General features: G+C 45.8%; 2 protein-coding genes across 2 annotated transcripts in view; one reads left to right on the top strand and one right to left on the bottom strand.

Moving 5' to 3' along the window:
- Positions 1 to 6,663, bottom strand: part of SYNGR3 (synaptogyrin 3) — a 52,565-nt gene extending 45,902 nt beyond the window's left edge. Inside the window, exon 1 of the mRNA XM_067534199.1 lies at positions 6,351 to 6,663. Within this exon, the coding sequence (XP_067390300.1) occupies positions 6,351 to 6,449 (99 nt within the window). The 5' untranslated portion in view covers positions 6,450 to 6,663. The remainder of the gene's footprint in view (positions 1 to 6,350) is intronic.
- Positions 6,664 to 12,285: 5,622 nt separating this feature from the next.
- Positions 12,286 to 15,599, top strand: part of NOXO1 (NADPH oxidase organizer 1) — a 44,159-nt gene continuing 40,845 nt past the window's right edge. The window contains exon 1 of the mRNA XM_067534123.1: positions 12,286 to 12,325. The gene's annotated coding sequence lies outside the window, so the exon portion shown is untranslated. The remainder of the gene's footprint in view (positions 12,326 to 15,599) is intronic.

Genomic DNA, 15,599 nt, shown 5'->3' with positions numbered 1-15,599 from the left:
AAGTTCTGCATTTAATCTACAAAACAAGGAAGTACAGAATTAATACTGAAAATTCAGAAGTCCTAGATCAAACAATCATGAAGACCAGAAAAAATCCAGAATTTATATTCCACTAATAATACATAGCACAAGTAGGGGGTTATATGCTCATCTGATGTAAACTAGGATTGCTAGAAACAGAACCCAGAACTTCTGAGTTGCAATATGCACAAGACCATCCTTACCCTGAGCTCTGGCTTTGATTTCTAAAGTATGGAGCCTCTCTAGACAGCAGTGTCCTTGGAGACAAAGGAAGTAATTTAACAGCATGCTCAACTGGGCCAGGTTCTCATCTCTTGTTGATGTCACATAGGAGGTGCCCAGTACTTTGTTGGATGGAGCTGCAAGTAACCCAGCCAGATCATCTTAAAGATCTGGCTAGAGACTGATCTGGGTGGCACACCCTCTGCAAGAATCTTTGTGGGATTTGCCACGATGATGATAATGACCTCAAGTGATCAGTCCAATTGGCTCAGCTTCAATAGGACTCTTTGAATAACCAAGACTTACTCCGGTGAGTAAAGGTTTGCAGGATCCAGCCCGAATAACTTACGACAATTTTGTTTTCAAATGTTGTAAAAAACAAACCAACCACCACCCAGTCAAAACGAGGAAGCTTTCCTCCGGGCCTCACGCAGCTCACCCTGAAGCTGTATTTCTGTTTGATTCCCCAAGAAGGGGTGGTGTGGACTGCACATCCCAGCAGATCCCCTAAATACAGCAGCAAGAATAACGCTGGCACTGTATCCCTCTTGTTTTGCTGCCCATCTGTACTACTACCCAGCATGTTTTTTTTTCTACCAGACACATCTTGTACCAGGAGCACAAACAGAAGCCAGCTATGGTCCCTTTATGCTTTTGGAAAAACAAAATAAACCTGAGCTAAGACTAAAGGGAAAGGCAGCAACTTCTATCGTTCCAACCAACATCTGCTTTCCTTAATACAGCAAAACCAGTGCAGAGATCCTCTCCAACAGGGCCACAATTCAGCAAAGCACTTAAGTACATGCTTAACTACTTTGCTGAGTAGGGATGGCTTGCTCTATTCGGCGTATGTTCAGTTCCATCCAAAAGCACTTCTCAGAAACTTCAGGGACAGTTACAATGCTACCTCACCTCTGTTAAGCAACTGATTTTTGGCCCTGTCCCGTGTCTGGTTGCTTAAGACAGGTTCCACTGTCAACAGTATAAGAGGATTGCAAAAAACCAAAAAGCTAACTCACTGAAAAGGAGAAGCTTTCTATACCGAGACTAGCATAAACCAGAAATGAACTTTTATTAAGAAAATAAAAACAAATGGCGCTGAATAATTAAGGGTAGCTGTCAATATGGCAGTCACAGGGCAGATCCTCCCCTGGTATAAATCAACAAGCTCCAAAGAACTCGATGGTGCGATGCTGCAGAATCCCCAGCAGTGGAGTATTTTAAGAAGAGCTTGGACAAACACCTGTCAGGGATGGTCTAGGTTTACTTGGTCCTGTCTCAGCACAGGGGGCTGGACTTGATGATCTCCCAAGGTCCTTTCCAGCCTGACGTTTCTATGATTCACACCAGATGAGGATCTGGCCCCCCAGTCTATTTTTTTAAATATCCATTTCCTTATCTGTGTTACTAATCTCCTTAGGCCCTTCCCCTCTGCATTGAGATCTACTCTGGCAGCCTCTGGAGCCCAAGTGAAGCCTATGGGGTTCCATGCAAGCCTCTGGTCCAGCAAGATCGGGACCTCAAGTTATGAATAATTAAAGAGTTTCAAAGATTATATTTTGGTTTTCTCCAGTCACCCTATTGTTTGCAAGTCACTCAGGAGGCCAGTCAGCTTCACTTTCTACTTACAAGCAGCTTCGCTTTCTGATTCACACATTCAAAGATTTGGTGGAATTTTTTTTTTTTTTTAAATACTTTCAATGGATAATATTGATGTTTATTTTTAAACATTTTTTAAAATTTTTATCTATTTCAATTTTGACAGTTGCAGGAAATCATGCGGAATCAGACAAGGGGATGGGGACAGAGAGTAGTTATTTAATGACAGTATGCATTGAGATGTAAAAAAGTAAAGCTTTATAACCACTAAAACACAAACTGTCAGTATCATATGTCAAAATATACAACATAAAGAGCCTTCAATCTAACTTTAATAAGTTCTCAAGCAGCATTTTTCTTACTTTGCCTTTTAATTTATTACTGGTGGAAATATTTTTTCACCAGTTTGTGTGTGTACATTGCAATCAATGTTTATCAGCATTTACCAACAACAACAAATCTAATCCTTCCAAATCTACACTCGCACTAGTGCAATGTGACTGTATTTGGGTTTCCAACCTTAGCAGGGGAAAAAACCCTTTACGGAAATTCAAGGGGTTTGTGAAAAAATGTCTTTTCATAGCAGGTTCTTTAAAACTTATGTTAAACATCAAACATAAATGTATGCCTAAATTAAATTGATGGTGTCCCATTTGCCACTGCACAACAATTTTAAAATGCATATATTAATAATAATAGGCCAGATATAAAAGAAAGGAAGTGGTAACCACGAGCTCTTTTTACTACCAAATTAATTTCACTCTGCAAAAAACAAGTGTTGTCATATCAAGCTCTATCAGCCATGAGTAAAAAGACGAATGAGGAACTGTTTCATGGGGCTTTCCAGTTATGTGACAGTCAGAAAGTATTGCATATGCCAGGAGCCTTTTGTTCTTCAGAAATTAATACCCATAGTATATTTAAAGAACTCATTTTCGCTCTATTTGGAGCTGTAAACTCCACTAGGGATTTCTGAACTATTCTGAACTGGTCACTGTTCAGCAGTAAGGCCCTCAAATATCAGACAAAGGGATCGATCCTGCAGCCCTTGTGCAACTCTGGGCTGCCAGAATCCCATTTAAGGAGTTAGGTCCTGTCTGCTCCTTCTCCCGCTGATTTCAGTGGTGGAGGATCACAGCCTGAAGTGGGACATACATAGTGCGTAGGTCTTGTATTGCTCTACTGCACTCAGGAAGGCTTCCACTGCCTTCAATTAAACTACTCCAATGAGAGAAGCAAGCAGAATTGGGCTTGAATACTGGCTGAACCGAAAAATGACTCGCCTTTTACTCTCCATGCCCCACCCAAAAATATCCAACAAGCCATACTGCCTCAGATAGCCAGCCCTTTGGTGTCAGGTCAATTTCACACAGGAGGAGACTGGGCTGGGCAGTTGGAAGGGACTGAATCATTGAAGTATGTTCAATGCATACCAGAACACATGTTTTAAGGGGTATAAAGAGAAGGAAAATCACCCCTAGTAAACAAATGACAAACTCCTTTCTTCCTCAGAAACCTTAATTGTAATGATTTTCCAAATAAATAGCCAAGGCATACGGAGATAGATATTGAACACTATTCCTCTTACTTAGATCACTGGTTTTCAATCTGTGGTCCACAGACCGCTGGGGGTCTGCAGACTATGTCTATGATTTCCAAAGGAGTCCACACCTCCATTCAAAAGTTTTTAGCAGTTCGCAAATGAAAAAAAGGTTGAAAACCACTGACTTAGATTACAAGACCTTTGAGACAAAAATGGTCTTTTTGCCCTGGTTTTGTACAGCACCTAGCACACACTATGGTCCTGGTCCATGATTGGGGATCGTAGGTGCTATCACAGTGCAAATAATAATCAGAATAATGTTCTGTGCCAAGATTGCTGGATTTGGGCTATGAATTGCAGCTATCTGGGATGTATGACTGCATCAAAAACTGCTGGAACGATCTTGCAGGCCAAAACTGATTTTTGTCTTCTCAATTTACCCTTTCACCCAAACACCCAAGATTAAAATGCATGGGCTGGGCAATGCCTGGGCTTACAAGGTCTGCAAACAATGTTTTTAAAATGTAAGGTACAGTGAGTGTGCTTTCCTGAGGCTGTAGGATGCAACAATGTGATGGCTGCCCACACACAAGTAGACAAGCGTTCAGGAGAAAAACTGACCCAACAAATACACCAGGCTAACGCATCAGGACATGAGAGACCATTTAGGAAATGTGTCAGTTTACGCAGAACAGGAGTCTTGTCGACTGACACATGGCTTTGAGCCAGTTCAGGCTATCGTGACTGAAGCACACGTCAGCAGGACATTGTGAGCAAGACCCAAACATGTACCAGCCATGGCCCCAAGCCTGCAAGCTGATCTGTGTAGGTGCAAGGCTCCCTGAAGAGATCAGCTTGCAGAATCAGGGCCTGTATTTGGAAAACGTAGCCTGTGGCATTCTTCAACGAACTTATGCAGGCATTTGGGGCTTCATTCAAAGCCCACTGAAGTGAGTGGAAATATGCCCTTTGACTTCAATGGGCATTGGATCAGGCCCTCGATCCTGCAAATACTTGTGCTTGTGCTTAAATTTAAGCACATGAATAGAGACTCCAAGTAAATGAGGCCACTTGTATGCTTAGATTTAAGCTGATGCGTAAGTGCTGGCAATTTCAGACCCTCATTCTCGCTTTGGGACTGTTTCCTTGTGGTTTAAAATTTCCCGGAGATTCCCGTTTGATTAATCAGCCACTGAACATGTGTGGGAACTTTTTCTGAGCTGTTTTTTAATGTCATACTGTGCATTCTGTTCCTGTTTCCCAGCCGTGCCCAAGTCTTCCATGCTGGATCCAGGTGACACATCATAGGCACCTGTGAAGTCCTTCCTGTCATGCACTGTATCAACCATGTGCAAAAGAACCAACCTACAACCTGCCTTGACACTTCATGTCAACAACGGGCCTCTATTTTCATCCACGCAGTATCGCATTCAGATGCTTTCCCAAAGCACTGGAGAATGAGTTATGTCTCTCACCCAGCAAAGCCCTTAAGCATGTGCTTAATCTTACACACATGACTTCAACGGTTTTACTCATGTGCTTAAAGATAAGCACATTCTTAAGCACGTTGCTGAGTCAGGGTCTAGAACAGGGGCATCTGGTAGCAAAGCCTCAGGGATGATGATGCTATCTGCCTTTTATGACATGGGGGGAATGGGGAGGGGTAGAAAGAAGGCAGCTTTTGATTTGCAACTTTACTTCATTTAAAGTAGTTTTTACAGTGCATTTAGCGCTATAGAAAGGTGACACATGGACTGCTCTCGCGCCTGAAGGCCTCAGTCCACAGAACAGGTACAGCCAGGGCAACGGCAGTGCAAGCTTCCCCCATACACTCCTGAGCCTCATTCTGAACCTAAAAGGACCATCCCCGCCTCTAATCCCTGGCTTCTCTGCTGAGGGTGCCACCCAGGGGACCACATTAGCACCCTCGTAGTGGTGATTTTTTGGCTGAAGTCTTTTAGGAGAAGGCGGGAGGTATCTACCTCACCAAAGAGCCGTCAGCACAGGCTTGAAGGTCTCAGCACATAAAACCTGGTGAGGCAAGTTATGGGGTGGGCTCTGGAGTGTCGGCCTTAACCCTCAGACCTCCTGGCATAACCAATTTAAGCAAAGCTCTTCACACAGCTTTCCACGTCGCTGCCCATGGGATCATCAAAGATCAAAGCCACCTTAAAGCATGCATCTTTGGAGACCATATTCAGGCTGGTGCTTCCAGCTAGGCAACAAAAATTTAAAAAGAAAAAAAAAAAAAAAATAGCTAGCCAGCAAATCATTTGATCATTTTAAATTTAAACTGAAAAAAACCAACGAGCTAGGGATGTAGGCAAGGCTGTAAGATCGTGAGATATATAAGAAAAATGTCTTCAGGCCAGCGATTTGTACAGGATTTTCCTCATCATCCTACCATTTGTTTAAGCATCAGAAGAGACAGAGACCATGAAAAACGACCCATTTACAGTTGCAAAATAAAGCCCTAAAAAATACCCCCTCCTTTTTGACAGAGAGGAGGCAGAGGCTCCCACTTCCTCGGGTAAGCAGAAGAGATCTTCCCACCCTGCAAATAATAAACCCTCATACTTCATCATACAAATCAGCAGCGGTGACTATCACTCCTGCTATGCTGATGGGGGCTCGGAGAGGAATGACAGCACAAACTAGTCAGGAAAAATGGTTAGCAGTCTCCCCACTCACACCCTTCCAGCTCGCCGCTGCGCCCGGCTCCCCTCCCTCTGGCTTCAGAAAAGAAATAAACACCTAAAATAAAAGCAAGCCGCGTTTGCAACCCACCATGAAAAGAAAACAAAGCCAGGCGTGGGTTGCAAGGGATTTCTTACTGAGACTCCAGCCGCCCCTTTGCAATACGGGGGCCCCTTTGCATTGGGGGGGGGGGTGCAAGGGAAAATGGGGGTGCGAGGAGCAATCCCTGCACAGAAAGCCAGGGCATTTGCACACAGGTCTGCCTTACCCAGGACACTATCCTCAGGAGGGTCTGCGGCTGCTTGAGGAAATCCACGGGGTCAACGGCCCCCCCTGCCCGGCCAGCTCCAAAGGAAGCTCCTTCCATCTTCCCCGGGCGCTGGGCTTCGCCTCCTTGCGGCTCCGGCTCGCGGCTGTGCAGCGCAGCTCAGCGCAGCGCAGCCCCCGGCAGACGCCTGCGAGCGAGCAGGGGGGAGAGGGAGGCTCGCGCCACCAGCGCCTTGCCCGGGTGCCCGCGTCTCGCGCGCAGAGCTCGCCGCGCGGCTCAGCTGGCGCAGCCACAGCCTTCCCTCTCCGCCGCTGACCCCTGTGCCGTGCAGCATGGGCTCGTCCGCTGGCGTTCGTCTGTCAGGGCGTGGGCGGGACCATGGAGGGAGGACGGGGGGGGAAGGGGGCAGGCTGGGTGGACATACAGGTGCAGCCTTCTCTTCCTCATTGCACCTTGCTCTGTTTCCATTTTGGCTGCCGCCTTTATTTTCCTCATTACAGCCTTCAGCCTTGCCCGCTGCATGGATTCCTGTCTTGTTTTCTGTGCGCTGCAGGCTGCTTGCCTTGCAAATGGTTATCTGCCTCCCCTTATTGCAGGGGGGGGGGGGGGCCACCAGGCTAGTCCAGGAGGTGCACAGGGCAAAGGAAAAAAAAAAGGACAGCCGTGCAGGTGGGAAAAGCAGCACCTTCCTCCCCCATACCGACCCCCATCTCCTGGCAAATGTGCTCCCTGGTTTCTTGAAAGCTAACCCACCTTCTCACCCCCTTCCCACAGGGGCCCACACATGCAAATTAAACTGCAGTTACAGCAGAAGCCCAGCGGGCCGAGCTTCTGTTCTCTGCTCCCTCCAGCAGTGCAGACACAAGACAAGAGTCACCCACAGATTCCTGCCCCCCGCAGTCGTTGGTGAGCTGGAAAGAAGGGAAGATGCATGTGTGTGAGGAGCAGTGCTGGAGGCTATGTTGGGAGTGGGCAGGCCCCATCCTTCCACCCATCCCAAGCGGTGACAGGCTCCAACCAAAGAGGCTGGCTGGGATCCTCAGTTTAAATCTACGGGGAGCGGACGCAAAGCAGGAAAAGGGTGACAGTGTCAGGACTAGTGTGACTGACAGCTGGGTGCATTTGCGGGTGCATGTGCTGGCTGCTCTGGGGTCAGTGGAACCCCCTGTCCGTGCTGGAGGAATGGGGTCTAGTCACTAGACTTTTATGTACCTGCTATTTTGGTTTAAAAATAGGAAGTGAAGGGCAGTTGGGCTGTTGCTGGTGTTTTCCTCCTGCAGGAAATGAGAAACAGCCTCCTGCTACCCACAGATTCTGTTAGGCTGGAGGGAGCTGCCTCTTCCCCTTTGCCCCTGCTATTCCTCTCCCTTCCCCCATTAGAGGAGGAAAAAGAAAATAGAATTGAGTTACACAGGTCCTGTGGAGGGAAAACCCCACTGATTCCAAAGGGAAAACCCCATGGATTCCAAAGGGAGTTTCCTCCCAGCAGGATCATGTTCTTATTTCGTTTTTCTTACAGGATGCTGATGATTTTGGTTCCATAGATACTGATGCCATGACAACTCTGACATCATCACTTTGCTCAGGACAGGAATGGCAGGAAAAGTCACAGAGAGGAATCCACATGCACTTTTGGCCTGAATAGCCATATGGTCAGGAGCTCCTGGGTTCTGTTCCCAGCCCTGCTACTGACTCATCTTCTGACCCTGGGAAATCCACATCACCTCTCTGTGCCTCAATTTCTCGATGGGTGAAATGTGGATAATACTACCGACCTACCTCACACTGTGAATGTATGTGTGATATGCTTTGAGATCCCTGTGTACAAGATGCTATAATAGTAGAAAGTGTTAGCTTCTATGTTCTATGCTATCCCCTCCAAACCTGCCTGGGAGACTGAGACAGAAAGATTTGATTTTTAAATCTCATTCTGATGCCATTCAGTTTTTTTCAATTACAGGTGAGTCATCATCTCTCCAGATCTATTTCTGACACCCAGCAATAAGGGTAGGATTCAGCCTTTCATTCCTCAATGTCACCAGCACTGTGAAAAGCACATTTTATTATGTAAAAAATAAATGGCTATTAAGGGAATGCCAGGCTCGCACCTAGCACCTTTGCTTCAGCTGGATGTCTCACTGTACTGGTGAAGAATATTCAGCAGAGTGTTTAAAGGGGCAGGGATTATAATCGCAACCCAGAGCTGCAGACTGAGAGGGCAGAATATTTATTTTCAATGTCACCATAGGTGGGGATGTTCAAAAGTGCACAAGTCACAGTGGCTTTCCAGGGGATTTGTGCTCCTAAATCACTTGCGTGCTTTTGAAAATCCCAATCCCAAAATTATAAACCCAGAGGCATTTATGTGTGTAGGGCCTGATCCTGCTTCATTTTAAGTCATGGACAAACTCCCATTGACTTCAGTGGGGGAAAGGATCGGGTCCACAGAGGTATCAAAAAGTAAAAGGCAAAGATCCAGAGCAAGTAACAAAGGCTCAAAGGGAGGAAGAGGAAGACAACTTTGGAAGATTTGTTGGTTACTCAGAAGCCTTTTGCTTCTAGGACACTGACAAGATTGGGTGTCGTCAGAAATTGCAACTGACTTCAGTGAGAGTTGACAGCACTCAGCATTTTACAGGACTGAGCCCTATGTGAGCTGAATTAGTGAATCTCAGTACGATTCTTACTGTAGCCAACCCGCTTTCATTACCATATCTACTGCCTACAAACCACGCTTAAACTTAACTTTTGTATGAACAACGTACCCTCTTAACCGACTGCTTGTATTTTTAACCGTCAAACCCATTACCTTCCATCCGGGATACCGCAGATTATGTTTTCTTTGTACGCGCCAACTTCCCATCAAACTCTGTACCCACTGATAATCTGTACATTATGCTTGGAAGTCCAGAAACTCTTTTGTTTAAGCTCTGTACCTGATCATTTCTTTAAACATTATCTTTAATAAAAGTTTTTATACCTGCCTAAAATGTACCACTGAAAAGCCAGAATTTTTCCTCTCTGCCTAACCTCACCACTCTTACACAGAGGTGCTATTTTGTAAAATAAAATATTTTGTAAAAATAATATTTTTAAAATATTTTGTAAAATAAAATATTTTGTAAAATAAAAATGTGCAGAACCCTTAATGCACATAACACACACACACAGAGTCAAAGACGAAGACATAGACCTAAATACACATTTTAATCTACACATGTGAGGTGGGGACACATCAATTGATCAGAAAGTGTATCTAATAATTGGACACTAGAAGTTTTTAAAACAATCTGAGGGTTCTGGCCTGAGTATAGGGCAGGAGAATGTCAGATTGTGGAGATGGTTAGCAGTTCCACAGTTAAGGTTGCGTTCAGATCTGTAGTGAAAGTGGTTGATAACAGTCAGGCAGGTGGCAAGCTACATTGTACACACTGCTAGTTACACAGAAACATGATAATACTATTGTTAGATTGCCTTTTTCCCTTTGCCCCATCTGTCACCGCGAACTGTGTGCAATGAGAAAACAAGGAAACGCACAATCCAAAATCCATACCCTGAGTGACAAAGAAGGTTGCTGACCGATAGCTAACACCAGCCACACAAGCATTCAGAACAGAGGAAGGGACGGTTAAGGCATCAGCAAATAAACTCCAAGCAGAAGTCTCATACATACTATGTGCTTCTCCCAGCATGCATTGCCAATACTCCTGACACCGCTACCCAGTCGAGCCGCAAACCCAAATCACAACTTCCTCTCCATCCCAATGGTCGCCTTTATGGGTCAAATGCAGAAAATGGTGCCTTTTTAATAATAGCTGAGGATGTGTGGGTTGTATGGATGGATACTGGCTCTGTGGATGTAGGGAAGGCGGTGGATGTGATATACCTTGACTTTAGCAAATCTTTGATACGGTCTCTCACAGTATTCTTATCAGCAAGTTAAAGAAGTATGGGTTGGATGAATGGACTATAAAATGGATAGAGAACTGGCTAGAGCACAGGGCTCAACGAGTAGTGATCAATGGCTCCATGTCTAGCTGGCAACCGGTCACAAGCGGAGTGCCCCAGGGGTCGGTCCTGGGGCCGGTTTTGTTCAACATCTTCATTAATGATCTGGAGGATGGGGTAGATTGTACCCTCAGCAAGTTTGCGGACGACACTAAGCTGGGGGGAGTGGTAGATACCCTGGAAGGTAGGGATAGGATACAGAGTGACCTAAACAAACTGGAGGATTGGGCCAAAAGAAATCTAATGAGGTTCAACAAAGAAAAGTGCAGAGTCCTCCACTTAGGAAGGAAGAATCCCATGCACAGCTATAGACTGGGGACCGACGAGATAGGCAACAGCTCTGCAGAAAAGGACCTGGGGGTAACAGTGGATAAAAAGCTGGATATGAGTCAGCAGTGTGCCCTGGTTGCCAAGAAGGCTAATAGCATATTGGGCTGCATTAGGAGGGGCATTGCCAGCAGATCACGGGAAGTGATTATTCCCCTCTATTCGGCATTGGTGAGGCCGCATTTAGAATATTGTGTCCAGTTTTGGGCCCCCCACTACAAAAAGGATGTGGACAAGTTGGAGAGAGTACAGCGGAGGGCAACCAAAATGATTACGGGGCTGGAGCACAGGACTTATGAGGAGAGGCTGAGGGAACTGGGCTTGTTTAGTCTGCAAAAGAGAAGAATGAGGGGGATTTGATAGCGGCCTTTAACTACCTGAAAGGGGGTTCCAGGGAGGATGGGGCTAGGCTGTTCTCGGTGGTGGCAGATGACAGAACAAGGAGCAACGGTCTCAAGTTGCAGGGGGGAGGTCTAGGTTGGACATTAGGAAAAAGTTTTTCACTAGGAGGGTGGTGAAGCACAGGAATGGGTTACCTAGGGAGGTGGTGGAATCTCCATCTTTAGAGGTTTTTAAGCTGAGGCTTGACAAAGCCCTGGCTGGGATGATTTAGTTGGGGTTGGTCCTGCTTTGAGCAGGGGGTTGGACTAGATGACCTCCTGAGGTCCCTTCCAACTCTAATATTCTATGATTCTATGATATGTCTACATTGCAATTAAAAACCTCTGGCTGGCTTGTGCCAGCTGACTTGGCTCGGGGTATGGGGTTGTTTAATTGCAGTGTAGCCCTTTGGACTCAGGCTGGAGCCCGGCTCTAGGACCCTGTGAGGTGGGAGGGTCCCAGAGGCCAGGGAAACCCCCACTCCGAATGTCTACACTGCAATGAAACAGCCTCGCAGCCCTAGCCCCGCAAGCCCATGTCAGCTGACACAGGCCAGCCATGGGTGTCTAACTGCAGTGTAGACCTATCCTCTGTGTTCGGGATGTGCTGCGTGTTTGTGATGTATTATACGTGTGTTTATGGGATGTGTTGTGTGTACGTGTGTGACAAGGTGTTCACCCCACGCCAGCCCTGCAGGGGTTAAGGTGGTGCAGCTAGGACCAATTAACCTTATAGGCTGCACCTGGTGGAGAGTGTGGCTTGATTGAAAATGACTAATGGCTGAGAAAGCTGGCTAAGGTATGAAGCCAGCAACTTTGCAGAAGAAAGGGGCTGCACGGTAGATGCTGGTAGACACTTTCTGGGTTTAGAGCGGGAAAAGGAAGAAACCGGGAGGTGGAGAAAGAAATGCTTGGTTCCAGAGTATAGGCAGGAAGCAGCCCAGGGAGAGGAGCAAGGTTAGAGATTGTGGAGAAGTTGGCTGCTGATTGTAGGATCCCTCGGCTGGAACCTGGAATAGTGGGCAGGGCTGGGTTCTTCGACCAGCCCCTGAGAAGTGGCACAGGATTGTGGGAGATGCCAACCAGATGGCTGGTCCAGTGGGACTTTGATACCCTGGAAGGGGGGGGCTATATAGTGACCTAGCTAGAGGGCTGAGTCATGAAGAGAGAGAGGCTGTGGGGTAAGCAAATGATGGAAGGAGGTGCCAGACCAGATGAGAGCTCATTTCCCAGATGCAGCCATGAGGAGGCAACTGAGCAGTGAGTGTACCCTGTGACAATGTGTTTGTGATATATTGTACACGTGTTTATCGGTCTGTGTGTTGCAAGCTACCCTTTTCATGCACTGTGCAAAGTACCCACTCCTTTATGTACCTGTACCAGAGATCACAGACTTTCTAAGTTTTCACACTCTCCACTGAGGAACTGAAAATCTATGCATTGAGTTAACCATTAACTACGGAATACTAAAGTGAATGGTGAACAGGATTCTATTTGTATTTAGTGCTGCGTTGGTGGTTTAAGAGGCATATTCATGGTTGTAGGTCAGAGGTAAGGTAGCAGTTTCTGTTTGTAGCTGGATTAGGGAGCTGTGTTTGCAATATCAGGCATGTGTGCTGGAAAGCTGATATGTCTGCTTGGAGATTGCTTTCTCATGTAACTGTTGATGATTTTGATGTTCTAGGTTTTGTTAGCAACCTTTATGTTCACGCAGTGCAGCTCTTTGTTTATGAATACACACTACCACTACCCTCAATGTAGTGCTGCAGGTGGTCCTGAATGGGTAAGATCAATACTAGAGTTACTTTTAATATGACCCAAGAAATTCCCCCAAATGACCGTGCCCTGATAGTTAACTTTGTATCTTTATAAATTAATCTTTCTAAGGATGCATCATCTTGGTTGTCCCTGTTCTAACTGTTGCTGTATGATCAGTGTTCCTCTCACACCGCAATAACTTCATTGCATAAGACAAACTTTCTCAGTCTCAGAACACAGAGAGGCATCTTGGTCCAGTGGACTGGGTACTGGCCTGTGGGTCAAGAGAAGTGGGCACTATTCTTGGCTCTGGGTGACCTTGGGCAAGTCATTACACCTCTGTACCACAGTTCCCCTCCACACTCTGGGCTTGTCTACACTTACCTCGGAGATTTGGTGGCAGTCGACTGGAGTTACGCAAACTACGCAAAAACTTGTGTAACTACCGTCGACTTCTGTGCTTCTGTTCTGCGCTCTGTCTTCACTGCACTGCGCTGACAGGAACCGCATTCCCGTCGACGCAGTGCTACGCCACTTAAGGAGGTGGTCTTAATACGTCGATTTCTGGATCGACTGAGCGGGTCTTCACTGACCACTCAGCCAATCCAGATAAGTTAATCTGACGGCGGCGAATTTGCCGCCGTCAGTGTAGACATAGCCTCCGTCTTGTCTATTTAGATTACAAGTGTTTTGGGTCAGGAATAGTCTCTTGCTATGTATTTGTACAGTGCCCAGCACAATGGGACCATAATTTTGGCGGGTTCCTCTAGGCAATACTGTAATACAAATCATAGTAATTTCGGGGCAAATAAATGTCCAGATCAAATGAACAGCATGACCACAGCACATGAATTAAGTTCCGCAGAGAGAGCACAGATCTGACGCTTGTCGTTTTTTCCCTCAAGTCTCATCTGTCTAACTTCTGCAGAGTCCAATGCATTCTGTGCAATAGTTTATCATGCAGGGGCTTTAGCTTTCCTCCCCTGCTAGTTTTATGGTCATAATGAACCACTACCCATTGTGTACTGTCCTTCTAATCCCATTTAATTTCATGTTGCTGAAAAGCTGTATTAGGGTCAGCCAACAGCAGGTAATCTTGTGGCATGTCTGAAATGTTCATCAAATGGAGAGAAATAATAGTTTGGAGGTGACCCATTCAGGGACACTTTTGTTACAATGTGTAACAGTAGTTTTGCTTGCATTAAGGCATCTTATTTTGATTTCAATGAGATGGAAGTGGGGTGTTGCCTCCTCGATGCTCTTTTAGTGGGATAATTGATATAAATAGCATCTAACTTTTTTGTTTTGACACAAATTTCATCAGGGATGTTTTATTACATGAGCTGGGTCTGTGCTTTTTGCAGCCACATTGATCTCTTAGATTTTTGTCTTTATTGCATTAAGAGATGTGTGGTGGTTGGTTTGTTTGGTTTTTTTTTTTTTTTTAATCGAGTTAGCTATCTTGATGTAAAATCTTTGTGGAGACAAGGCACAAGTAGCTTTTTACCTCAACTATACCTGTATTCCCTCACCTGGGATTGATGGCTACATGGATGTAAAAACAGTGCTTTGTCTCCACTAGGATTTTACAGTGAGAGTGAACTCAAGGTGCAAAACCACACCTTTTTGCAGTGAAGACAAAGACGTAGGCCTTGTCTACACTAGCACTTATGCTCACACCCATGAGCGACATAAGTTTTGCCAGCATAAGCGCTTGTGTGTACTGCACTACGTCGGTGGGAGAGCGTCTCCCATGGACAAAGCTACCGCCGCTCATGTAGGTGGTTTTATAATGTCAGCTACACAAGCACACTTACAGCAGCACAGCCATACCGATTCAGCTATGCAGCTGTAAGTTTTAAGTGTAGACTAGCCCTTAGACATGGATCATCATGTCACTCATTCACCAACTAAGCTGGGTTTGCCTAGTTGTCTTTAACAACCTCAAAGAGCTTCACTGAATTAAGCAAGGCCGGTAACTGGCATTTGGAGAAGTCCCTACACCCGTATTGCCATGAAATAATGAATGGTATGAAGGCAGCTAGTTGAGCTCCTATTTACTCCATCCTAGAAGTGGGTTGGGGTGGAGGAGAAGACTGGCGCTCAAACGGAAGTGACAGAGAATTTAAAACTGGCTAAAAGGAAATGCATTTTATGTGATAGATGGAACTCACTGCTGTAGGGTATGAGTGAGGCAAAAAGATCAGCATGAAATTTAAAAAGAAATCAGACCATCGTACCCACAGAATCTGCAATGACACTGGCTAATGCAGAATCAAAATTATGGGGCCAGCAAGCCTCATGCTACAGGGCATGGATGATCACCCACCGGCGTCAGGAAGAAATCCTGCCCCTTCCCTGTTTTGTAATATTGGACAACTGGCAGGGGTTCATTTGCCTCTGAAGCATGCAGGAGAGGTGTCTGCTGGAGACAGGGTAGCAGACTGGCTAGATCACTGTTCTGCCCCAGTATGACCGTTCCTGTGTTCCTACATGACAGACCAGTATGGCTTCTTTAGAACCAAAGTTTGCCAGGCAAATAATCCACAAAAGCCCTGGAATATGTGCTTACACTGTGCAGATGGAATTCCCCCAACCCTGATTTCCAAGCTCTCAGGATGCTCTTGTCACACTTCCAAACTTATCTACAGACACAAAGTGCCTAATAATTTACCACTTAAAAAATAACACCTGAGATTCTTACCTAATCAGTACTCCAGGAGCTGGGGCTTTAAGGAAAACCCCAAATATGGCAAGACTCTTGATTAAAATTGTG

Source organism: Emydura macquarii, unplaced genomic scaffold (genome assembly GCF_026122565.2).
Source record: "Emydura macquarii macquarii isolate MOO-44397 ecotype Brisbane River unplaced genomic scaffold, CSIRO-AGI_Emac_v2 contig_3390, whole genome shotgun sequence".
In the NCBI taxonomy this organism is placed as follows: domain Eukaryota; kingdom Metazoa; phylum Chordata; order Testudines; family Chelidae; genus Emydura; species Emydura macquarii.
The sequence above is the reverse complement of the archived record's forward strand: the minus strand, read 5'-3'. Positions and strand labels throughout refer to the sequence as shown.